Source organism: Sphaeramia orbicularis, chromosome 14, assembly GCF_902148855.1.
Source record: "Sphaeramia orbicularis chromosome 14, fSphaOr1.1, whole genome shotgun sequence".
Taxonomy (NCBI): domain Eukaryota; kingdom Metazoa; phylum Chordata; class Actinopteri; order Kurtiformes; family Apogonidae; genus Sphaeramia; species Sphaeramia orbicularis.
The window spans coordinates 36,841,870-36,868,397 of record NC_043970.1 but is presented as its reverse complement, the minus strand read 5'-3'; the positions used below and the strand labels follow the sequence as shown (position 1 = coordinate 36,868,397).

The 26,528-nt window shown below is 38.4% G+C and overlaps 1 protein-coding gene across 2 annotated transcripts in view; it reads right to left on the bottom strand.

Annotated features, from left to right (window-relative positions):
- The window catches only part of igsf9bb (immunoglobulin superfamily, member 9Bb), a 206,006-nt gene that overhangs the window by 109,193 nt on the left and 70,285 nt on the right, over positions 1 to 26,528 (bottom strand). For both annotated transcript variants that reach the window (XM_030154685.1, XM_030154686.1), the window contains exon 3: positions 14,415 to 14,561. In XM_030154685.1, the coding sequence (XP_030010545.1) occupies positions 14,415 to 14,561 (147 nt within the window). The remainder of the gene's footprint in view (positions 1 to 14,414; positions 14,562 to 26,528) is intronic.

The window sequence follows — 26,528 nt, the reverse complement described above, 5'->3', positions numbered from 1 at the left end:
GGAGGGGGTGGGGTGTGAAGTGACTCATTTGCATTTAAAGGGCCAGTGCTAAAACCACCTTTCTGGTGTCATTACTCAGAAATATTGTTGAGGAATGACCTGTGGAGTTGAATTAAAGAAGAATTCAGAACCAAGCATAGCATTTACAGTTTATGTAGACCACAGGGAAATTCTTTAAAATAATAATAATTCCATTTAAAAAAGCAAAATATCACTCCTTTAAGACTTTTTAAGACCCCATGAGAACCCTGTTTGTAAACTTCAACTTCCTGTAGCACCTTTCTGTTAAAAATGGGAGAGATGGGAGATACATACACCTGCAGTGACTGAGATCATAAAATAACACTTAAATTGGATTATATTGTTGAACTGCCTGCACATTATACAACACACACCAGAGGTTTATCCACGATAATGAGCTACAATGGTAGAATTTATCTCCACTATGTAAGGGGCTGCAAGTGACAACAAGCTGCTTGCTATCACTAAATCAACTACAATACTTGTGTACATATTTAGGGCTATTAGGGCACAGGGGAATACATAAATGTGATACTGAATATCTGTGTTTGTGTTTTCATTCACATTAATAAAGGCATTTCCACCATTGCATAAATTACACCCCAATTCCCAAATGCCCAGACCAAAACCTACATCTGTGGAAGTATTAATGGAAACGTCACTATAAAATGGAACAATAATCACAATTTGGCAAAATAATTGTTATTTCCTTGAGTCATTTTAATACAACGACTATGTATTCATAACAGACCTAATTAATAGAAGTAGTATGGGAGCTCAGTTCTGCATAAAATAAAGCTTATCTGCAATTTCACAGTGAATTAAATGATCTACGCAATAATTACATCATCTTCCTAACACTTCCTCAGTCTGTTCTGTATCCAGAGTCTGTTTAGAAAGAGTCTGAGGGCAATGTAAGTTCACAGGAACAGAACAGAGATGGGAATTCGTAGAGGGAAAAGAATGAGTGCGATGCTGCGCTCTCAGCCTGAATCTATATGCATCGTTTCTTTCCTCAGTGTTGAGAGACGTGCTCAGAGTAATCACTGACAACCACTGATGTTTGACAATGATAGGGAGAGGTAGATCGCAGATTGGTAACTATAAATAGTAGCGCTGTTCATTATCCAGCATGAGTATGTACCGGGCCCTGAGCCTAAACGATTCTTTGCAAAAGTATGCGTTAACTGGCCGTGTTGATGCTCTGGTAATAACAGGTAGCTTCTGTAAATGACACATATTCATACAGATGATGGAAGACAGATTCAGCATCTAAGCAAGTACCTCTCAAAAAACTGATTCACTCTAATTACATAATACCTGCAATACCCAAAATGACAAAGTCTTTATTTGAGTCAATGTAAAGAGTGGGTGGCTGGACTAAGACATTCACCAGCTACAGCTTTCTACTGAAAACAAACAATATATATCCTCCTGAGACCCAACAAAGGGAAAGTTTTAGCTTTTTTATATTAAACAGTTGTCTTAATTGGAAACTGCCTAACGCAAGAGTTTTTTCCGATATATTGTACAAATTATTTGTATTTATTTATTTACATATTTTTTAATGGAACGTCCTTTGCAATGGACAGCATTTTTAAAGTAAAACTGTGAAATTTTTGTCCCCTACAGAGGACAAAAATGCATTGCTAGGTCTCAGGAAGATATCCCTGTCTGTCCAGTCTCCCCTAGTACTGAGGATTTTAAGTGTAAAACATGGAAGTTGTCTTTACCAACATGTATGAATCCAGGGAATATTTTCAAGTAGACACTAAGCTAATGGGAATATGATGATGAACAATGGATAAAACACAACTTTAGGATGTCACACTGATGTTCACCTTTGACCTTTTGGATGTAAAATGCCGTTACTTGGGGTTTTCCTTTTTCCTGCTGTGCCACATCATTTTTGGTGACCACTGGAGCTGGTTAGTAAATGAAAAACTATTCTCATCTATAGTGATATCTTAGGTCTGCTTCCTTCAAATCTTCAAAACTGTATGTGTCAAAATAGTTTGGTGGTTATAGTCTTTGGTTTCAAGATTTATTCAGAACTGATGTGATGCTTAATGAGCTGGTCTAAAGAAACATCTAGCTGTAAATGTTTTTCCTAATTTATTTACATATTTTCAACAGCTTCCTTACATTTGTCATTTTTTACTTGCCTTGTATTTCATATAATACTTTGATTGGTTGGAACAATCAACTACTCTTTCCTGGTTAAAAAACAATTTAAAAAAATATGTTGAACACACCTGTCCTCTCAGTAGGCAGGATTCCATCTAAATGCAAATTTCAACAAAATTTTCATATAATCTGCAAAAGAAAATATACATATCTGTGTGTGTGTGTGTGTGTCTGCGTTTCCATTCACTAATTTTATGTAAGTGTTAAGTGTCAGTTCTTCTTCATCATCATCATCGCGGATTAAAAGTTAGCTTGTTAGATCAAATACAACAATATACAATCTCAATTAAACCTCTGATCTGGATCTTATAATTTTGTTTCCAATGATTTCTAATTTGTTGAAGGTTTTGTGTCTGCAGCTCATCAGATATTGTAGGATTCCGTTGCTGATTTACATTTAATACAGTTTTTATGTTGTCCTGCATTTGTTAAGTAAACACTGCAGGCTCCTTATTAGTCTGTTGTATTTGTGGCACTTTCGTATTTATCTTTACCATCTCTCCCATGTGTTAAAACTTTTTTCCCCAAGTTTCCTTCTATATACACCGATTGCAAAATTCTTGGCCAATACCCATAGTTAAATGACATTTTGGCTGATACCGAAGTTGCTTTCTGTTTCTTTATTTTGTTTTTGTTGTTATTTTTCCTCCAATTAACAGAGAAATCTTCATTATAAATATCAAAATAGGAAGTATTTTTTTATATTTATAATGAAGGTTCCTCTGTCTTTCAGTTCTTCATCACATTATGTTTGATTGAACACTGACTCAAACATACACATTTATGAAAAACACGACAGATAATGTGGCAATACCGACCAAAATCAGGAAATATTGACACCATTGTCCAATTCAGTGGTGTAAGTTTTCCCCCTTTTTTGAAAAATTTAATACTGATGCAATAGCTTATTCAAAAGACCCTTCCACATAGTAAGACACCATATTGAGTCTTTACAAAGGTGCGTGAATAATGGTGTCTCTGTCTATCATCATATCAAACCTTCTCTGTGTTTCATAAATAGTTACTACTGGCCTCCGATGTTGGAAATCTGAACACCAGAGAAACCAGACACAATGTGAAAGAGCAAATTAACCCTTTAATGCATGAATTATGAGAAACTTAGTCAAGATTTCTTTCCTGAATCTTTTTTTTCCTCTTTAGGTATGAATTTTTTTTAATGGACATGCTGTCATGTCTGCTCCCAGACTGTGTCTGTCTTTTCTGTTTTGTCTGTCATTTCCTGTTTTATTTTGTTAAGTGTCCCTCTTGTGTCATGTCTGGTGTCTTTACTTCCCCTCCTTGATTGTTTCACCTGCTCCTGATTACCTGACTCCTCCCTGATTATCTCCACCTGTGTCCAATTGTCTTCCCACCCTCTTGTGTATTTAAACCCTGTGTTTTCCCCTGTTTCTTTGCCAGTTTGTGTTCTACCTTTGTGTGCTCACTTACCAGCGTTTTTGGATACCTGTCAGTCTGTCTGCCCGTTTTGCCTTCCGACCACCGATTCTGCCTGTTCCTTGTCTGCCTGCTCGTCTGGTTCTGACCTGGTTCGTACTTCGACTTCTGATTCTGCCTATTCCCTGACTACCTCAGCCTCCAACGTGTTACCTTGTGTTTTGACCCTCGCCTGGACCTTGACCGTGAGTAGCCTTTCCCTCATGTCCCGTTGCCTCCTGAATTGCCCTCCTGTGTATGACCTGGCTTGTTTTTTGACTATCCTCTGTTTTGCCCTAGTCGGGGTGTTGACGGGAATCCTCCGGCTTGGCCGTGCTGACCATCCATATTCCCCGCTCACAGCCCGGACGAAGAGTCCAGTATCACACGCCTTCATAGACGTGTTAACTACTTTGTGCTGTGTTTTTCCTACTGTGATTGTGTTTTAATAAACACTCTCAATTGGTCATCTGTGTTCTGGTCTTGCATTTGGGTTCAGCCTTTGTACTAGTCCCATTACAGATGCTTTTTTATCGAGTCACAAAAATCTCCACTCAGCTGGACACCATGCGGTTAATTTTTGAAGCAAAGAAACATTTAAAGGGCAAATATCAGAAAGTGATAAACTACACTACAAAACAAATTAAAGGATATTATTTTTTTTTGTCTTTTGCCATTTGTAAATAAAACTATGTCTGGTCACTAAAAAAATGTTTCAATTCACACACAAAAAAAGTGAAAAGTGCTGTGCAAGAATCCCAACTGAAAAAATAACCCAAAAAATTTAAATATCCTTAACTTTTTGTTTGTTGTGTATGTGAAAACTATGAAATAAAAACATTTTTAATACAGCTAATCTGATGTTTTCTCACAATTTAACACACTCTAATACTAGTTATTACTCACTTCATGGAGATTATATGCAAAAAACTTTTGTTTGAGAAAACTGTTAATTACAGTTTGATAACAACTAGCAATTGATTAACACAAATATATTACTGCAGATCAGGTTTAACAAGAACAGCAATGTTACACTGACATTCATACCATTACTGTATTATGGGATGGTGCATAAGTGTCCACTGTGTCGGCTGATATGCAACTAAAACAACAAAACCCATGAATATACACGAGGACAGCACTAAAACAGCTGTCCACTATAGTGACCACTATGAATGAAAGGGTTAAACATGCACTCTAAGATTAGTCTCTTAACCAGATAATTGCTGACTTATATTGTCATCCTTTCCTTATACACTTTGTTCTAGTCACTGTATGAAATGACCTCGCAGTGACCACGGGCTCTTTCCAGTCGGTCCACATGGGCCTGTCTGGCGGTTGACACCCGCCCTGCGACAGTACATCTGCCATGTTGCAGACTGAAACACAGCTGGCCAACCTGCCTTGATGGCTTCCTCCTGAAAATCCTGCTGGAGTTTTCTCTATGGCGGCTGCATATAAATGACATCAGTGAGCACTAAAGTGGCAGGAACTCTGCAGAGCCCTGGTCCCCTGGTCTACCTCTGCACCACTGGAACAAGCCTGTCGATGAAGCAGGACATCGTCATAAAGCTAAAGGCAGTGGCTGTCCTGTATACTCAGGTAAAATTAGCTTAGAGTTGCCCTCCATTTTCTGGTGGCTACTTTACATCTTAGGTTCTCGTTATCAAGAATTAAATGCCTTTACAGAAAACAAGACCCAAGTCAAAGCATGGTCAAACAACAAACCCTGTCACTCACATGTATTGTAGCTTATTTTGGCATCGATCCAGCTGACATCATCATATCTATGTGTGCTGATGTCAGCGTATCAATTGCCTCTATCTATGTGCCAAGTCTGAAGTAAACTGAAACAAAATTGATGTTTTTATTGACATTTGAAATTTCGCCCATTCTAAGTAAATGGGAGAAGAAAAACAATTTTAAAAATTCATAAAAAATTTGAACTTTGACCTACTTTTTCCAAAATGTAACCACATCTATTCTGGGCCATTGGCAATCTATAAACCCAATTTGGTATGAATTCAACCAATAGTTTTGCTGCTACAGACATGTGAAATTTTACCCATTATAAGTAAATGGGGAGAAAAAAAAGATTTTAAAAAGTCATAAAAAATGTGAACTTTGACCTACTGTTCCCAAAATGTAATCAGATCTATTCTGGATCACTGGCAATATATAAACCCAATTTGGTATGAATTCAACCAATAGTTTTGCTGCTAGAGTGTTAACAATCAAAGAAGCAAACCAAACCAAAAACAATACCCTTTACCTTCCCTTCAGGGGCCAGGGTAAAAATAGTACAGGTTCTTGATGTTAGCTTATTTTCTTTGCATTTACTGTTGTCAGAAGAAGAATTCAGTAGTTTATGGGTAGAAAAATATCAAATTCTTCTGTAGTTCTGCTCTAGAAAGTGATTTTTTTTAAAATAAAAAATTTAAAAAACAAGACAGAAAACTAAACACATGGTGATAAACTCAGGCAAGTTTGGTTTGGATGCTTAGGCAGTTATGTTCTACAAACTCAAAATGTATTCTTGTTTACAGAAAAAAAATTATTAGACCAAATTATTAGACCATCAAAAGTCATCAAAAACAATGGTTATGGAATCAAGTACTAACTCCTGTGTGTATCATGTGACTGAAACAGAGAGAAAAAAAACATGGAATGCCTAAAAGCACTGTTTTTGTCAGTACAACATCATAGATATTGATGTAAGAACTGAAGGGATTTTGGTTATTATCAAGAAAACCATGGAAAATGGATAGATATCAGCCCTTAAGTTAAACTCTTATGTGCTATTTTTGTTGTTATCGTTATATTTGTCCAAACAAATGTATCTTTAGTTGCACCAGGCATTAAAATGAACAAGAAACTGAAGAAAACAAGGGGTGGTCTAATAATTTTTTCTGTGACTGCATGTGTCTGACATTCTTGCAAGTCTTCTTTGTTGTTAATATGTATAGTCTGTATGGTTTTTATTATCTCCACCAAGGAGGTTATGTTTTCATTGGGGTTCATCTTTTTGCTTGTTTGTTTGTTTGTCTGTCAGCAAGATAACTCAAAAAGTTATGGACGGATTTGAATGAAATTTCAGGAAATGTTGATACTGCCACAAGGAACAAATTATTAAACTTTGGTGGTGATGGGCGGGGGGGCGGGGGTGCGGGGGGGTGGGGGGGTGCTGATCTGTCTTGGCGGATATCTGGGGTTAAGGTGCTTTTCTAGTTACTATTATTATCTATTTTCTTTTATATTGTTAGTTTTTTGTATGCATGCACTTTATTCTTGCACTTTATTCTGTTGCTTCCTTGATCACTGAATTTCCTCATTGTGGGATCAATAAAGTCTAATCTAATCTAATAAAGGCAAACATATTAGGAGCTGTTACAGTGGTACTGACCTCTGATAACAGCAGCATTTGTAAAAACTTCATTTTGGTCACTAAAACTGGCAAACCGGTCAGCTGTGTCCTGTCCGACACTACTGCTGCCTGTCTGACTGGGGCAGCTGATAGAAGTGCTGCCGCTCACGCTTGATCTGACAACAAGGCTCTAAAGGACGGAGGAAAAGGGGGAGTGGAGGTGGAGGAGGAGGAGTGACAGACAGGAAGGAGAAACGAAGCAGAAGCCAGAGGCCTTAAAACACTTCTGGGAGAGAGAGAGGAGAAGGGCGAAGTCAAACAGAAAGGCAACTCTGATGAAACTGAACTAATGTGCCGTGACCATGAGAAAGGTGGCGGCGGGTGATGTGAATGTGTGTGTATGTGTACAAGACTCTGGTGTGTCTGTTACCACGGCAACTGGCGTCATCATTTGCTGCCTGATAAAGTGACTTAATGAATGCTTGATTTCCCAAGTAGGAAGCGTGAGAATATTCTCAGTTTGCGTTTTCAGGTCCCTCGGATGCTTGTGTTGGTTACATGTTTCTCCACTCAGGTGCTTATCTGGTGTTTTTCTCAGGAGGCGTTTATAGCACCTTGTGTTTTGTTAAGGAATGACTTAACAACTTGACATGATACACGGTTGTTGATGCTACCGCGAGGCTTGAATCCAAGATGCTCCGGACACAGCGCAGACTGAAATAAATCGGTTCTGATGCTACAAAGAGCAAAACCTGTTGACGATACGTTTCATCTGCTGCTATGGGACCTGAACCTCTTCGGCTTTGACGTTGTGGTTCTGACTCAAAACTGATTTAAAACCTGACACAAACTTTACCTTTATGTTCTCATTCCCAGGACTTTTTTTTTACTTTTTAATCCATTTTTACTTATTAAAGTGCTTCCATTTCAAGCAACTTCATACTTTTACTCATACTTGTGTCAGCATTCAGTTTTTCCTCTCCTTTGTCTATATGTCTTGAAATAAGTAGATTTTTAATGTTTGCGATAAACTGAAGGATGAAATGGGGTCCCCTCTTAAGCCCAGTAGCCCCTGCCTTTCCGTCTTTGTTGCCATTGTAATACTATGCAACATTTTTAGCAATATACACATGCTATACATGACCAGAAGAATGTCAACTAAAAGCTCAACAAAACCAGTTGTTGGAAAACAAAACCCAATCCAAACCACAAACACTTAAATGGGCAAGTATCTAAAACAAGCTAACAGTCTGAGACCAGCGTATGTCATGAATAATTTAATAAAACAGCAGACCATTGACACAAGCTTTGCAGCGCTATGCTAACACTAAGCAGCGCTAAGCTAACACTAAGCAGATCCAACAGTACTAACAGTACTAAGTATTATTTCTCGACTCCTGAAACTCACTGAATGAGACAAAGAAGTGTAAAATAAAGGTCACATTATAAAGCGAAAAATAAGAATTTTTTTACTTTTGCTGTTTTCTGATCATAATGTGGTTTTATATAAAGGAAGCTTCTGCTATTGGCTATGGCCCAGGGTTTATCAAGTTAAGAAAATGTATGGGTTGCAAAAACATGCTTATGTCAAGTTGAAAATGTGAGGTTCTCACAGGACAATGATTCTACAAACACAAGACAATCTTTCAAAATATGATGTACTGATTTAGATTAAACTACAAATACTTTATTATGTCATACAAATGAGCTCAACCTGTATTAAAGCAGCAGTAAAATGACTGAATATCATCATATTAGTAAAACACAAGAACAATTTTCATTCATTTTACTGATAAAACAGTGTGAATGCTAGAAATAAGTAGATTTTTAATGTTTGCGATAAACTGAAGGATGAAATGGGGTATCTTCTTAAGCCCGGTTGCCCCTGCCATTCCGCCTTTGTTGCCGTGGTAATACTATGCAACATTTTTAGCAATATACACATGCTATACATAACCAGAAGAACGTCAGCTAAAAGCTCAACAAAACCAGTTGTTGGAAAACAAAACCCAATCCAAACCACAAACACTTAAATGAGCAAGTATCTAAAACAAGCTAACAGTCTGAGACCAGCGTATGTCATGAATAATTTAATAAAACAGCAGACCATTGACACAAGCTTTGCAGCGCTATGCTAACACTAAGCAGATCCAACAGTACTAACAGTACTAAGTATTATTTCTCTACTCCTGAAACTCACTGAATGAGACAAAGAAGTGTAAAATTAAGGTCACATTATGAAGCGATGAATAAGAATTTTGTATTACCTTTACTGTTTTCTGATCATAACTTGGTTTTATATGAATGAAGCTTCTGCTATTGGCTGTGGCCCAGCAAAGAAAATGTATGGGTTGCGAATAAATGCTCATGTCAAGTTGAAAATGTGAGGTTCTCACAGGACAATGATTCTACAAACACAAGTTAATCTTATAAAATATGATGTATTGATTTAGATTAAACTACAAATAGTTTGTTAAGTCATACAAATGAGCTCAACCTGTATTAAAGCAGCAGTAAAATGACTGAATATCATCATATTAATAAAATGCAAAGAACAATTTTCATTCATTTTACTGATAAAACAGTGTGAATGCTGAACTTGCAGTGGAATATTGTCACATAGGACTTTCAGTACTTCTGCTGAAGTGAATGATGTTATCCACCACTAAACTAAAACTTCTACTCTTTTTTTAATTTGACATAAAATTAATTCAAAAGTTATCTCTAATTTCATGGGAAATGTTGAACACTGTTTGTATGCGATTGCAAAATGAATAAAGCTGGTAAAACAAAACAAGCCACTTGATGATATAACACTGAGTTCTGGGAAATATCTGACATTCGATAGAAGATTATGTAGTTAATTAAAAAAAAAAGTGCTCGCACTAGAAATTGTAAACTTGACCTGGGGGCATTTTCTAAAGTTATTGCAATTATCTACACTTTTTCTGCAACTTTTAGAGAACCTTTGTGAATGTAACTGAAGACCTTTTTGACATGTTGTGTTGAAGTCTAATGCTCCTGACGTGGATTAAAAACAGGTTTTGATGAGGATGAGTGTTTGCTGAGGATTTATTATTTAGTTTCTTTATGTTTTTCTCTCTAAAGCAGGGGTGTCAAACTCATTTTAGTTCAGGGGCCACATTCAGCTAAATTTGATCTGAAGTGGGCCGAACTGGTAAAATAATAACATAATAATATATAAAGAATGTCAACTCCAAACTTTTCTCTAAAAAAAAAAGTTGATTTAAATTATGAAAAGGTTTACATCTACAAACTATCCTTTCAAAAGATGTGAATAACATGAACAAACTGAAAAAATAAGTGTAATTTTAACAACATTATGCTTCAGTTTATCATTTACACATGTATATTATAACTTACAGATCACAGTGGATCTACAAATACACAAAACATTTAGTAACAGGCAGAATCTTGTTAAAATTGTACTTACGTCTCTTAAAGCTATACCGTATGATGTGGCATTTTTACGCTTTTCTTTTGTCATCTTAAAATGCTCCTAATAAGTGTGTGTCAAACTAAAATGTAAAAGAAATCCACCAGGTATTGAAACTCAAAAATGTTTAATTCTCATATATTTCTAATAACAGTCTGACCAATCATTTTAGTCGGTCCGAATAAAATAATTGGCCGAACCTGACTGAGCCTCCTGTCAATCATCCATTACGGCCGTCCAGCATCCGATCCATTATCGCCGTCTCACATCCGATATGTGTCCCTCTGAATCTGACGCTTCACTGGCGCTGCTTCTCCTGTCACTGACCACAGTCTACTGTCTAGGATGTGTTTGGATAGAACTGACATGCACATGTGGAAGGGAATAAACGGATTTATGAACAGAAATGACAACTGAGGGGAACAAACGGGAGTCTGATGAATGAAGGATGGAGATAAAAGTCCGGAAGTCAGCTGTACTGGACTGAACAGGTCTGCATAAAGCTCAGCTTTTATGACGGTGGGACTCATACAGGTGCAGTTACATGGTGTCACACATGTAAGATGATGTAGGATGATAATTGTATGGACTATGAAACTTCAAATGTCCACGGAAAATTTGCGGAGGCCGTGCGTTCACAGTGTGCGCGCCCATCCCCTGGGCACTGCAGTGACACTGACCCAGCGCTGCACAGACCAGGTCTACTGATGGAACAGGAGCCGCGGGCCCGCGGCAGGTGGATGATGCATCTGATTACTGAGGGAGGGGTGCGCGGACACGCCAAAACGGACCGGACCTCCACCTCTGCTTCCTCCTCCGTTTCCATCGCGCATGAGGAGAGAGGAGGAGGAGCCTCAGAGCTCAGGCAGAAGGAAGGGGGCGGGGCTTTGGAGGGAGGCGGGTTGTTCATGTTCAAACTTTTACTAAGTGCTGTGAGAAATGCCACATCGGTAGGTATAGCTTTAAGACATTTCAGGTTGTTCATATTTGTTCAGGTTATTTACATTGTTTGTGAAATTATACTTGTAGTGTTGTAGTGTAAATACATGAAAATATTTACATTTACAAAGAGAAAAATTTGGAGTTGTCATTATTTATATGATATTATGATAGTACTTTACTGGTCTGACCCACTTGAGATTGAATTGGTCTGAATGTGGAACCTGAACTAAAAGGATTGTTAATATCTTAGTGTAATTTTTGCATTTCACAAATTCCTCCCAAGGGCCGGACTGGACCCTTTGGCGGGCCGGATTTGGCCCCCAGGCCGCATGTTTGACACCTGTGCTCTAAAGCCTTTACATCTAACATCCTGATTTGAGCATTTTCTTGCAGAAGATGTGGCATACTTTTTAAGTACCATCTTCAAACCAGATCTCATTCAACTTACACTCACCCATATTAGATGAATGCAACATTCAAAATATTTTCCTCAGTATTTCTAGAGATACAATGTATGCAGATGTCCTGGTCTAAGATTTGGTTTGTTGGTTTAGTAAATGTTGTAATGATCACACACATGCATTTCTCGGTCTCTGTATTAAGCTCCAACCTGGACATATAAAGTACTAGTATGTACAGCAGTAAAAACAAAAGTTTCAGGGAAAAAACAGCTTCTATAAACCAAAGTTGTATTTCATGTAACCTCCCTTTGCACTTAACATGTCTTGAAGCCTTTTCAGGCAATGTGAGATTCATGGCATTGATTTACTGATGTTTTACACCAGGCTGCTTCTTGTCATGGGGTCAGGGGTCACACTAAATAGTGACTTTAACCTTTAAAACCCATTTAGTTCAGTTCTTTGTGAGTCTTTTAAGGCTTTGCACATATTTCCTGTATTTTCTTGTTGTATCTGAGGAAAGGAGAATGAGAAATAAATTTATATACTCATTTCAACCCTGAAAAAACAACAAAGATAAAGGTGGCCAAAGACTTTTGCACAGTACTGTACATTTTTCATCCTTTTTTGATAAGGGACAACACCAGACTAGCTTATTTCTTTCATGCTGGTTTTATTTCATACTTCTGTTACATTGACTTTAACATGCACATAATATTGTGTTTATTGGCTTTATTCTAAAAAAGACAAAATACCTAATAAGCTGTTTACATGACTAATGAAAATGAACAGTCCCCTAATACTTCTGTTTACATGCAGCTGCAAACTCTGATTAAAAATAGTTTTTCACTGGAGGCAAACGTTCCACTGTGTGAACAAAGCCTCCCTCTTTTGTTCCTTCAAATAACTCTGGAAAAGGTTGTCTGTTGATAATGTGGACTTTTCTTTGGATTCATCCATTTCTACCACAGCTGGAACATTCATATCCAAAGAATCCTTATAAACCAGAATAATAATCAGTGTATCCAATGGTTTAATTGGAAAATGCTCCATTTGACAGCATTAAAAAAAGCCTCGATTCCACCAGATTCCCAGGAACTTTTATTACCGGAAACTTAATCACCTGCATAAAAGAATTCCTGGTAACCTGTGTGACTGGCATTTCCATCGGACCTCAAACTTCACGAAAATTCATTCAAATGAGGCTTGGCTGTTTAGAATTTCTCCTAAGCGTATTCAGAAAATGCGTTCTTATGAAGCCCATGTTCTTTTGAGCATATTGGCCGAATTCACTCTTTATTCAGATGGACAGACGGATGATTATAATGCATTTGTAGGAGCAAAGAGACAAATACACTCAAGAGTATATTCTGAAAATGGACGCTGTAGGAACACAGGGTTCCCACAGGTTTCTACAAATTAAATTTAAAACTTAGAACAGAATTCAAAGCCCATTTCACAGCTTATTTCACGGGCATACAGGCAAAAACTGACTCCTTGAATTTAGGAAAATACATTTATTTACTCCAGTACCTTGATTTCCACCATTCCAAGTCATTTCTCACTGAGGGCTGCAAAGTTAGCAATAATTGGTTCCTAATTTCAATATAAAATGTCGAGTTGGAACGGGTGAAACTTGAATAGAATAATGTTACTTTCTTTGCAGCTTGGACATTTCCCAGACACATTAAATACAACACAGCCAACAAGTTTATGGCAACATAACTTCAGACCTGCCACATCTAATACATTTAAAAACTTCTTTAAGGTAGTAAATGCAGATTTGTGAATTCAAGACTTTTAAAACTTTTATGAAACATCCTACCCCCTACCAGAAACTTTTTTCAAGGAAGGTTTAGGGTCGTAGGAAATCTTTTTACCTGGATATTTTATATGGAAACATGGCAAGGTTTTTAAAAGTTCCTGGTAAAGTTCCTGCAGTGGAAAAGAAGAGGCTATTGAGCTCAAAACCACCAGAGTGCATTTCCAACAACTTTATTAAAGATACACTGACTTCATGATGATCTGACCTAAGATAGTTCAAGACCTAAATAAACCTGATTATTAGATTTTTCCACAAGTTCCAAAGTCAGAACAGAACTGGAGAAGAAAGCTTTTAAATGTTCTACTTTCACTGCCTGGAACAACTTACAGGAGACTAAACTGAAGGACTGGTCTCTTTAAATAAAATCAAAGTCATTTTAAATGAATGGGAAAAGGATAAATCTGGATGTAGATGTTTTTCAAATAAATGAATTGAGTTCTGCTTTGAGATGCTTTTAAGGAACATTGTTGTCTACTTTTAGTTCCTTTTAAAATAATGGTGGTGTTTGAAATGTATGTTCTTATTTTAGTGTTTTATGTATGGTTTTAGAACTGACTTTTATTGTGTTTTATGTATATTTTTAATGTGGATGTATGGCTGTGATTTCTATTTTGTATTTTGTATTAACTTCTGCTGCGGCTGTCTTGTTAGGACACTCTTGAAAAATAGATTTTTAATCTCAATGAGCTTTTTTCCTGGTTAAATAAAGGTTATAAATAAATGAATAAAACAGTTTTAGATTTTTCAAGGCCCTGCATTAATCTAGCATCTGCACGCTGTTCTTACCGTTGACAGTCAGATGCACCCAGCTGCCATTGTGGAAGGTGTCAAACTGCTGCTCCAACATCAGCACCTTACACTCGTACCAGCCCTGGTCGTCCGAACGCACATTCTCTATCCGCAGGGAGGACTTGCCGTGCAGACTGGCCCGGCCTGGCGGCGAGAGAGACAAAGATGAGGTGTCAGCAGGAAGGGACACGGAGAGGTGAGAAGGATGGGCGGATTGAATTTAATGAAGGAAATGGAGGGAAAGAGGTAAGAGGTGAACAAAGAGCAAGAGAGAGAGGAGAAACACCACATGAATGTTAAAGGGAAAATCAACTTTTAGACAGTTCAGATATAAATATGCAGGGTTCACAGGGTGCACCGTGATGTGTTAGCGTAGGTGTTAACATCTCAGTGCATCAAACCTGTTTCTAAACAAAGACACCGCTCGCTGTTACAGCTCAACTCTGCATCTACATCAAAGTGGAGCTGCAGTTGTGTATGCACACTGAAATCTGTCACTTAAGCTCGGGTGCTATTGGGATGTCCTCATCTCCATGTGTGTGTCTATTTTAGAGATGCACTGAGGCAAGGACAGGTCATTACTTCCTTTGAGGAGAGGGAAGTGGCCAACATGACAACAGAGGGCCCTCAGGGTTACGTGGAGTCACAATCCATCATAACAGATATTGGCTTTTGACTCTGCGAGTATGGAGTCAGGAGTAGCCGCATTTTACTTTTACAGATCAAAAGCTGAAAGGGGGGGATTGATGATGTTGCTCTAGGCAATCTGGCAACTGGATCATAACAGATGGCGACTGGCAATAAGGTCTAAACAAAAGGCTTTCAGGGAGCACACGCCGGCTCAAAACCTCGGTATTATCAAAGCCCGGCTATCCCTCATTAATCCCTCACCCCACCATATCCTTCCCACTTTGAGAGTATTCCACACTAATTTTCTGTGTTTGTCTTCTTGAGTCCCTCCAGCAGAACAACACGCCAGGTAAGTAAATGCATCAGCCTCACTGGCGGCTGTCTCTGAGAGTTAAGGAAGACAGTCAAATTGATGTTTGTTCCCTAGTTGGTGTGTGTTTGCGTGACTGTGTGTGTCCTGGTTAGGCTATTTATATATCAGATTATATTTGTCCAGCTTCCAACCATGTCTGTCTCTTCTCTCAGCTGACTGGAAGGAAATGAGCGAGGAGACACCATGAGTATCTGACTTAATGAGTGTGAGCTGCATATTAATTCTACTGTATACAGTACATGGATCGTCTCTGTGACTGTGTTTGCTCATACGACGCCTGCCCTTTGGTTCCCCTCCCATTTCTCTGTGCCCAAGATTAAACAATTTGTCCAAACAGTTTACTGGATGTCCTTTTTTGACTTGATGTATTCAAGCATAAAACTAAATGAACAAGAAACCATGCATGAGGGTGTCTGTGCAAACACACAGTGATACTCTAACCTCCACTGAAAAAAATGAAAGCAGAGCGGCACTCCTTTTCTCTTTTTCCACGGAATTACAGTCATGTAAATTGAGATAAAATGGAGAAAATTCATTTTATAATGGACTGAAAACACCAAAAATCTATTGAGGCCATGCATTTATTGAATATACTTTGAAGAAGTGTTAAATTAATTGTTCAAAGTGGAGACGAACCCCAGCGTGCAACAAATTACCTCCTTTGTGTACAATTTTCTGCACTTTGCTCTTTGCATATTTATTAGTCATATGTCATGGTGCATAAGCATTTCATCTTGTCTGTCAAAACGGCACTTGTACTGACTACATAATTCCAGCGCAAACACAGATTCACACTCGTCATAAACACACCGTCCGTGGACAAATCAATCTGTGTCATTTTGTTTTTGATATTAAAGTAAAAATGCTGTTAATGTGAACTTAAACAGCTGTTTTTTGTTAATTTATATTTTACCGTCGCTTATGCCCCTTATTTTCTTTCTCAAAGGAAAAAGAAAGATACGCTCTATTTCCCCTGAATGTCAAAAATATCCCATACCACTGATAAAGATGTACATTGTATTTACTATCAGTTTCTGCTGTGGTCTCCATGCTTTGCCCTCCAAGGTCACATCAGTGGCTCTGCTCGCCGTTTACGAAAAACTGGGGATATTTTTAATCACTTGACAAACCAAAAACCATCAGGATACTCGCATTTTCGGTTTTACTCCCATTTTCTCATCAGTGATGTCCAATGTCCCTTACAGCTTGTGCTTATGGAAATGTCAACAATCTATCAATTATTTCTAAAATGTGAACTCCTCGATAGTAGTTTTGATGAAGCGGTTCCACTTGAACGGTTTTATCCACCATTAAAATGAATGTGTTGAAGCACATTAACTTCTTGTCATATCTGAGGTTCCATTTGATGCAGTGGCAGCTTCTGCATGTAGAAAGATGTCTACCATTTAATAGAAATGCCTCATCAAAGATAATACTGCACATCTTTTTTTTATCTTTCCACTCTATCACATCGTCCTCTTCCATTCTATTCTCATTTATTTACTCACACAGTTTGAGGACTCTCAGACTGCTGACTATCTAAGAGGTCTGGGCAAAACAGTATCAAGATAAACACATATTAAACAGTCAATATCAAAATGTCACATCATTATTCCTGCCTAGTTTAACCCCCAAAGACCTAAACAGCCGCTGATCTAAAATGTGGAATAACTTCTGATCCACTAATCCTATTGTTACATGTAAATAAATAAAGTAAAATGCAGTTTCTCATCTTTTCGTGGTCATCACATTTAACCCATTTGGACATCCATGAGGCTCTGCAGTGAATGTGGAAACACCATTATCTCCTGCAACACTGATTCACCAATAAAACCCATATAGTTTGATAAATGATAGTGCTTCTAGATACTTGTTTCATGTGTAGTTAATGATATACTTTGCAGAAAAAGTCACTTTTTCTTTAGTTTTCTATGATTTCATACAATAACCTTTGAAATTACTCTGAGGTTTTATGAATATTTACGTGATTAGTGAATCAAATATGGAAAAAACACCTGAAAAATAAGCAAAAAGCAGAGGATAATATTATAATAGATGCCAATAAATCATATAATTTTTAGAAAATTTCACACAAAATAGCTCTAGATCTTTCTGAGCTTAAAGGCTTTGTGAAACTTGAAGAAACCAGATGTTCATTTCAACTTCTACATTTCTCACAAAAAAGTAACAGAATGTAAAGAATGAAAGAAGACTTCATTTTGATTTTAAGACAAAGAGTACAATGATTTTCAAGATGAAAGTGATGAAAAACATAGACTTGTGACCCTTCTTTATGGTTAAAATGAGAAAAATCTGAACATCTCAAAGATCGAGAGCCAGAACAGTCAGGACTATTATGAGCAAAAAAAAAGAAAAAACAAAGAAATGTTTTTCACAGAGAATGTGGGCAATGTGAACCTCAAAAACAAAACAAAACAAAAAAAAATGTATGCATTGATATATATTATATCATGATAATGCCCTTTCTTCTACACGACTGTCTTTGATTTGTTTGCACGAGTACTGAACATAAGATGAACGATTATCAACAGACAAAAGCAAACCATGTCTTTTCACCCAGTGTCTATAAATGTTACGTTGGCTGAGTTTTCCTTCTGCCTGGTGTAAAACAGGTTTTCATTTACTGTTCACAAAGTGCTACAGACCACAGATGCACAGGACATCAGAGCAGACTGATGACAATATGGCAGCAGTTTACAATGATCCTCAGTGTGCGACACTCGGTCCATCTAGAACCGAGAATAAAGCTGCCGTCCAGCTGGTTTTCTCAGATCTGGGCAGGGTACAGTCTCATCAAAACCGTCTTTGTGCAGCCTTTTAGAGTTGAAGCCCGGGTGATGCCATCAACATGCAATCCAGCCCTTCAGATTATTTCTGTGAAAAACAGGTCAAAGTACAGTGGGATTCACAGCTACACAACTCATTTTCTGACCTTTAAGGGGAGCTGCAGGGCTGGACCGGGATGTTGTGGGTAAAAAAAAAAATATCCGGTTTTCAGTTTTAACTTTCCAACACAGAGGTGACAGAGGCGTCCAATAAAAGAACTTCTGTCACAGTTTTTACATTAAACAGGAAATGGTAGATCCGGCCGCTCACAGTGCATTCTAGTTAAGATATGAGCGTCATTTTTAATCAGGGTTTCAAAGCTTTTTGGTTCACTTCTATGATACAGAGAGTGTTGCATCATGGGTATCCCAGTAACTAAGCCAGTGGGTTTATTTCAGTCTGTTTGTTGCGATTTTTTACAAGTTTTCAGTTAGTTCACTTTAACCTGCAGAAGTTTGTGCAAAGGTTTTTAGTACTGCTGGAACGTCAGAGTGTTGGAAAACCCCTGTGAGTCTGGGTCCTGGCATGCTGGTCTTATCCTCGTTTACTTATCTACAGTTGTGGAAAAAATTATTAGACCACCCTTGTTTTCTTCAATTTCTTGTCCATTTTAATGCCTGGTATAACTAAAGGCACATTTGTTTGGACAAATACAAGGATAACAACAAAAATAGCTCATAATAGTTTAATTTCAGGGCTGATATCTATCCATTTTCCATGGTTTTCTTGATAATAACCAAAATCGCTTCAGTTCTTACATCAATAGCTATGGCACTGTACTGACAAAAACAGTGCTTTTAGGCATTCCATGTTTTCTTCTCTGTCTGTTTTAGTCACATGATACACACAGGAGTTAGTACTTGATTGCATAACCATTGTTTTTGATGACTTTTGATGGTCTAAGAATTTTTTCCAAAACTGTAAGTTAAAGCTGTACTCATAGACACATTTTATGTTATGTTCTATGTTCTGTTTATGGTCTTTACCATGTATGAAAGAAATAAAGAAAGATGGGGGAAAGGAAAGAAATAAGGACAGACAGAAAGATGGAAAGAAAGAAGAAAAGATGGAGGGAAGGAAATACGGCAAGAAGGAAAGGAAGGAAGGAAAGAAGAAAGGATGGAAAAACAGAAAGAAAGAAAGAAAGAAAGAAAGAAAGAATAATAGTGATGAGTGTCCACTTTCTATAATCAAAGCTGCGACACTCAAATAAACACGGAAAACACTGTGTGAAAAAGTATACAAGTCTTCTCACTTACATTATTAAGAGTGGGCTACTGTGTCATATTTTTTATTATACAATAATATTATTGGGTTATTTCGAGACGTTCATCCCGAGATGAAGCGTCAAATATTCCCTGTTGACTATATGAAGAGGTCAAGCGCTCAGAAGAAAGCATTCAATCCCCAGGAAACTAAATATGTCCAGAAATGTCCCTTTTAGTTGTGAAAAAGTCCAAGTCTTTGTTTGTGGAGAAGCGACAGTGACACTGAAGCCTGCAGAGAAGTGCCCATGTTTAAGCTTTTATTTACCCACATTTCACTGATGGAAGGGAGCAAAAATTAAAATAATGGGAAGGAAGTCAAACATTTCTGAAAGCATCACGAGGAGTTGGAAAGTTAGTCTGAGAAAAACTAAAAAGAAACTGAAGTAAGAAGTCACAGAAGGTCCTTAGTATCATTTAACAGAACATCCTGCTGCTCATTCAGAACTCATTCTTATCTGCTTTCAGTAGCAATTATGTTAGTGTCACATACACAACACAGAGTGTGCAAAACTTCATGAAACTCGCATATCGGTACATTGCACAACAGCAAATTAAACAGAGCAAAACCCCACAGCATCAATTACTCATTTCAAACAGTTTCCAGTGATTCAGGAACATGTACTGATCTGAAATAACACGACAAGATATTCCAATAGTTTGTGCCTAATGGAAGCATCAACCTGAAGACAGCATCCCATCCGCTTTTAGACAACAGATTGTGATGTTCTGTACGATGACGCACCCAAAATGTAATTTGTGCATTAACACAGTTGCTAGTCAACTTCATGGGTTAATTAAAGTCATGGATGTGCTGCTTTACTTGAACTGAAGGCTGAAATAAAACATGGCAGCTGTTCCTTCCAATGAAATGCAAACGTTTCTGTTATGCAGCCCAGTGTACACATGGACTAGTGTAGAAAATGAACATCTGAGCTATCAGGAGGTTTAAAATGCATGCCCATTGTTCTTACAGCTCATCATAATCACATTAATATCCAGTTGTTTGCAAATGCAGTTGTCGACGATTGGATTTTTGTCATTGCAGTACCATGAGTGACCACTAGGGAAACTAACAGCAGCAGTAACATATTCTACTCTCTACTTTCATAATTAAGAGTCAATATTATCAGAGGAGTTGCAGCTGGCCTGATTTAGTTTTAAAGAGTAACTGAACTGGTCAGGATTACGACATTAATTGTCCTTTATGTATTATAAGCAAAAGAGGTGCAAATTCAGTAAAAAAAAAAAAAAAAAAAAGCCATAAATTCACAACACATGAACTTTTTATTATATGATTTACGGGGGGGGGGGGGGCAGAATCTATGGGGAGTAGCCATTGTCGGCTGGAAGTGATATACCAGCGAGTAATCAAGTGCGAGTAAACAAGCAGCAGTCAGTGAGCAAGACTGAGTGGAGAGCACATGTTTACTCTTGATGTTTGTGCAGCTGCAAGCTTTGCACTCCACCATTGTCCTACGGATGCCACGCAGCACTGGCCGATAATGTGTCATCTTTTTCTGCATTTCCACAACGTGAAATCAGCTTGGCTCAGCTCAACTCGACTCGACTCGCGTACCCGATACTATTCCTGGAGACCGTTTCCATTACCGGAAACTACCAACTTTAGAGTACTTAGATATCCTAGTGTCGCAGCACACAACTTCTATGACGTCTGCTCAGAGAGTTGCTGATAAACTTGCTCGTTGTGTGTTGTCCCGTCAAGCTCACGCTGAATTTTTTTGTCAGCCACCAAGGACAGAAATGTCTGAACCTCCTCGACCGACCGCGGTGTACTTTTGCGGGCTGCCATCTTGTGGATTAACTGCAAACTTCTGAATCAGTTTTTTTTAAATGGCAGGTCACACATTGATGACACAATGATGCAGAGACAACTCTCTGACCAATCAGTGGTCTGCAGTGTTTACACGTCACGTTTTAGTATGTCTTCCCCCGTTTTGGAACCTCACCGGAGCAGACACCAAAAAACTAGTACCGGGTACCAGATTCCAGGTCCTTTTACTTCAAGTCGTGCCGAGCTGGTACCATGCGGCATTAGACTGGTGTCTGCTGTACGGGGTCAGTGACCAGTCCTTCGCAGCCCAGGTAATCGGACAAATCAACGGGTCTGCATCACTACCGGCGCTGGAACAGCCCATGAAGGAGGCAACATGTCACTGACCATGAAGGACTGACAGAGACGCGACTTTGTACTCGTGTATATTTGGCAAGGGGCTATTGACAAGCGGTTACCTGATGTATTACATGAGATCTTTTAAAATAGCTAGCAATGAAAATTCATTTCAGGTACCCTTTAACCCATAAAGACCCAGGACTACTTTTGTGGCAGTTCCCAACTTAACTCTTCTCTCTATTTAACCTTTACTTAAATGATTTATTGTAATTTATTACCTCCACCAAGGAGGGTATTACTCATCAGGGTTTGTTTGTTTGTTTGTTTGTTTCTTAGCAAGATAACTCCAAAAGTTATGGACAGATTTTGATGAAATTTTCAGGAAATGTTGATACTGGCACAGGGAACAAATGATTCAGTTTTGGTGGTGATCCAGGGGGGTACTGATCTGCCTGGGCGGAGGTCTGCGCCCTCCAAGTGCTTTTCTAGTTATCATATTATCCTCTGTATTTTTGTATTTTCCACTGTAAATCATGTATTTTCCTATATTTAATTTCATATACTTAATTTAGCTCCTCATAAAAACTCAGAGTAAATTCAAAGGTTATTACATCAAAGCAGAGAAAACTGAAGAAAAAGTGACATTTTCAGCAAATGAACCCTTTCCATCAACTGTCATTGATCCAACTCTGTGGGTTTTACTGGTGAATCAATGTTGTAGAAGATGACGGTGTTTCCACATTGGCTACAGAGCCTCTGAATGTCCAAATGGGTCATATCTGATGACCATGAAAAGATGACAAACTGCATTTTACACCAATTATTTACATGTATTGATAAGATTAATGCATCAACAGGTATTAGACAGTTTAGATCAGCAGATGGTTTTGGTCACCAGTGGGTGTTTGGGTCTTTATGGGTTAAGATGGTAATGCAGTGTCCATTGCTGTCTTGAATGCACTATTCTGATTAATTGTAACCTTTAGGTGCTTTACACAGTATAATTCATGGTTAAATTACAGCAGATATACTCTCTACTTGTTCAGAAATTACCATTCTAGATAAGCTGTAGCTGATGACAGATGACTGAGTAGAATTTCATCTAAAATGACATTATGCAGAAACAGCAGTAAAGTATCAAAGGCAGTGAAAACACATCACTCCAACAAACTTCAGTCAAAGGAATAATTACAGCACGAGTCCAGCTGTGCCTCCAATCTTGTTCTTTTCATCCAGTGAGTCTAGTTTTGTCTCTTCTATTGACTCTGTCACCCGGCTCTGCTTGTCGTGACTGGCATTCACTCTGATACCACAGGAGGACTGGCCTGGGGTTGAAATTTCCAGCGTTGCGTGAGGCTGCTTCTGATGCTTTGGGGTCACTTTTCACCACCACAGCGGCACGATGCAACGTAATAACAGCAGCTGTACTAGGCCTGAGCGTTCAGGTTAAATGAACACCAAGGGAAGAGAAGTGTTGAGTATGGAAGGGTGTATCTTGAGTCAAATGCCCTATCCACACTCATGTAGATAGCTTTTTTTCTAGGTCTTTTTTTTTTTTTATCTCTGGACATTTTACTAGATATCTGTACACATGAGAACGCAAAAACAACTGAAAACACTCAAAAAGACTTCCACCGACTGTATTATTGTTAATGGATTGTTCATCTTCTGTACTTTTCTTCCTCCCTACCTGATGGGGGAGCTCTAACCTGTCTTCTAATTTTTCAAGGATTCAAAGATTTTTTTTTTTTATTATTATTATCTTTTTATTGTCATACCAGCACACATTTACACATGAGATGGTACAAAATTTGGTACCCGAGGTCCCAGATTTAGCCCAACAGATCTATATATAAACAATATGTACATAAAAAAGACTTTTGTTTAATAATAAAGATAAAGAATAAGAAAAGACCTATGTATAAAAACACTTGTGCATGTGCAAAATCCAACAGGAGGAAGTCTGACTGGGCACTGGCCTGTATTGCACTTAATATTGTGAGGTAGTGTATAAAGTGTGAAGTGATCATCGTGCAGGGATAAGGGGTATATGATGGAGGGGGTGGTGGGGGTGGGGGTCCTCGATCGTTCAATGCATGCTGATAGTGTTGGCTTACAAAAAAGGACATAGCTGGGTGTAGAGGTCTGTAGAATGAAATTAATTTTTTGCCTATCTAAAAATTTGTAAAACTATCTCAACCAATCTAGAAATTCAGCAGTCCATTCTAGCTTGTTATGCTTTTCTTTGTTAGGTGAGTGGTTTCAATCTAACCCTGAAGATATTAAAATTAATTAATTGTAAATAAACTGATTAAATTGGATGCAAACTCGAGCAGAGATGGTCTTCTTTGGGAATGGGGAAAGAAAAGTCTGATTCCCTTGATCCAGGCACAACAATTGTTTCCCCTTCAATGTGAGAACAAAGGAGGCCACTCAGAAATAGCACCTCAAAGAGTGTAAGGAAAACTTCCATATGTATCCACGGATAACAACCCCATACTGGAAACTGTTCCACCACCTGCTGGTTCAACCCAAAGGATTATTTCTGGAGGTTTTTAAATACTGGACACAGGAGATGTAGATGCTTTTGTCTGAAGTGGTGCACCAACGTCAAGTTAAACTGTACTTGACATTATTGTTACTGTTGTAATGCTTACAGATACACATGCGTTACGCAAAGCAACAGTGGGCACACATGAATCTCTGATGGAAAGGTTCATCACTTTCCCCATATATTTTCTAAAAATTTAGACTTTTTTTGGACATAACATACGATTTACCTGTGGACGAGAGGCTAAAACTTAGAGAAAAATATCCCAAATGATCCTATTAGTGTGGACGGGGTAATAGACAATCTATACGAGTTACCTTGGTGACTGGATAATATGGCAGACAATGGGGAATCCCTTCTCACAACCCACTTCATGTGACTGAATGTAGTTATTAGTCTTCCTACCATTTAGGAAGGAACATTTTTTCTCTGAGGAACTGCTGTTGTATGTGAGGGTTTATATCTTCCAGAATATCAAGAGTTTTTCGTACCTTTAAAACACTCGCAGCAGCAAAAATTATGTCTGGAGTTCTCACAACATTACACTGTCATTTGTGGTTGTACTAAATCACAGTTAAGATCCACTCTCTATTGTTTAACAATGTTATTTTGTGATTATTATTTTATGGCACACAAGAATGGCTTCAACTGCAGCCCATGAGTACTCCAGAAACCTCGGGAAAACCCTGGTGGGCATCTGATACGATGCTAATTTTGGCTGAAGACATTTGAGTGGCTGGCATAATTCATGTGCAGATGATGATAATAAATTAAATCCAAGCACTTCCCTCCTTCTGCAGTTTTTCCATATTTTTATGACGTGTGTGGCCCTTCCTTACAATGAAAAAAGGATGGATGTGATGAATGTTTTCTAAAGTTTTTGGATGGAGAATCTGATGTTAACAGTTGAACCAATGCCACTGTGTAATAAACTGTAATAAATGTCTAACTGAAGTCAGTTTGTCTCAGTTTGTCTGGAGTAAACTTCATTCCCATCCATATATCAGAAGAGAGGGAAGCACATTTATTATCTGCAGGAAATGTCTGCCACCGTAAGTCATCTTAAATGTCAAAATTTTTGATGACTTTAAGAGAAATGCTTTTCTTTTGCCTTCTGCCTCATCTCCCTGCACTAAATACCAAACATAAACTTTACATCATCACAAGAGCACATGAAAATCTCCCATAATGCACTTTTTACGGAGGACTTGGTGTGGGTTGTTTTTGGTGGCTTCTTGTTGTTGCTGTCAGACTAACTGCATTTTTGCATCATTTCGGGGCAATACTGTTGCAATATTTAGACAATAACTAGTGAAGTAAACACTTTTTCCAAAGTGTACAAACAGTCAGGTCTAAAAGTATTTGGACAGTGACACAAATGTCATAAATTTGCCACCACAGTTGGATCTGAAATGAACAAATCCAGACGTGATTGGGGTGTCGACTTTCAGCAGAGATCTTAGAAAAACAGTTTGAGCAAGCTACATTTTGAAAATACTCAGTTCAAAAGTCCAAACCCCTTTCGTCAGGCGTCCCTCCGAAGCCATGCCTCCAGAGTAGTGACACGTGCAATGCTTGTTCCCGAGGGTTCACGAGTGCTGCACAGCAACAATTCGCCGACTGAGGCTCTTCTCTGTTCTGTACCCGGGTTGGACCGTCTACGGTCCGGTCCGGCCTGGCCGAACCGTCTCCGACACCGGCTGAGGCTCCGTCCTCTGCTTCGCTCCCGTACGCCTCAGGCTCCTACCCCGACTATGGCCCCAGCTGAGCCTCCAGCTCACATATCCATGCATACCTCATTCAGTTTCCTCCAACACCCCTACTCTTCCAGAACAGCCCCAGTTCAGACCTATGTGACTAATGTTACATTTCCTAGCAGTTTATGTTAGTGACAAAACAGTTTGCTGGTGAACTTTCCATCCTAATATAACTAATATAGCCAGGTTCTGGCTAAGCTTCCTGTACAAGCGCTTCCAGCCTCTGGGAACGCGAAGAGGGGTACGTGCGGGGGGGGCAGTTGAGTTTGATCGACATATCACCGTTCAATCATTTCAAGTGAGCACTCAAAATGATTGGATGGTGTTTTTTCAGTCCTGCCCGTTCCACAGGTGACTGATTTTTTAAATTTTTGTGTTAGAGCATTCAATTAATTAGTTGTAATCGGGGTGTGAAGGGGATTTCAAGGAATATAATAAAAAATGCTCCAGAAAAACATCTCAGACCCCACCTTTGACTCAAGGGCTTAAACACAAATATTGTATTAACCATTGAGGTGTGACAACCAATTTTATCCCTCCATTCTCGGTGCTTC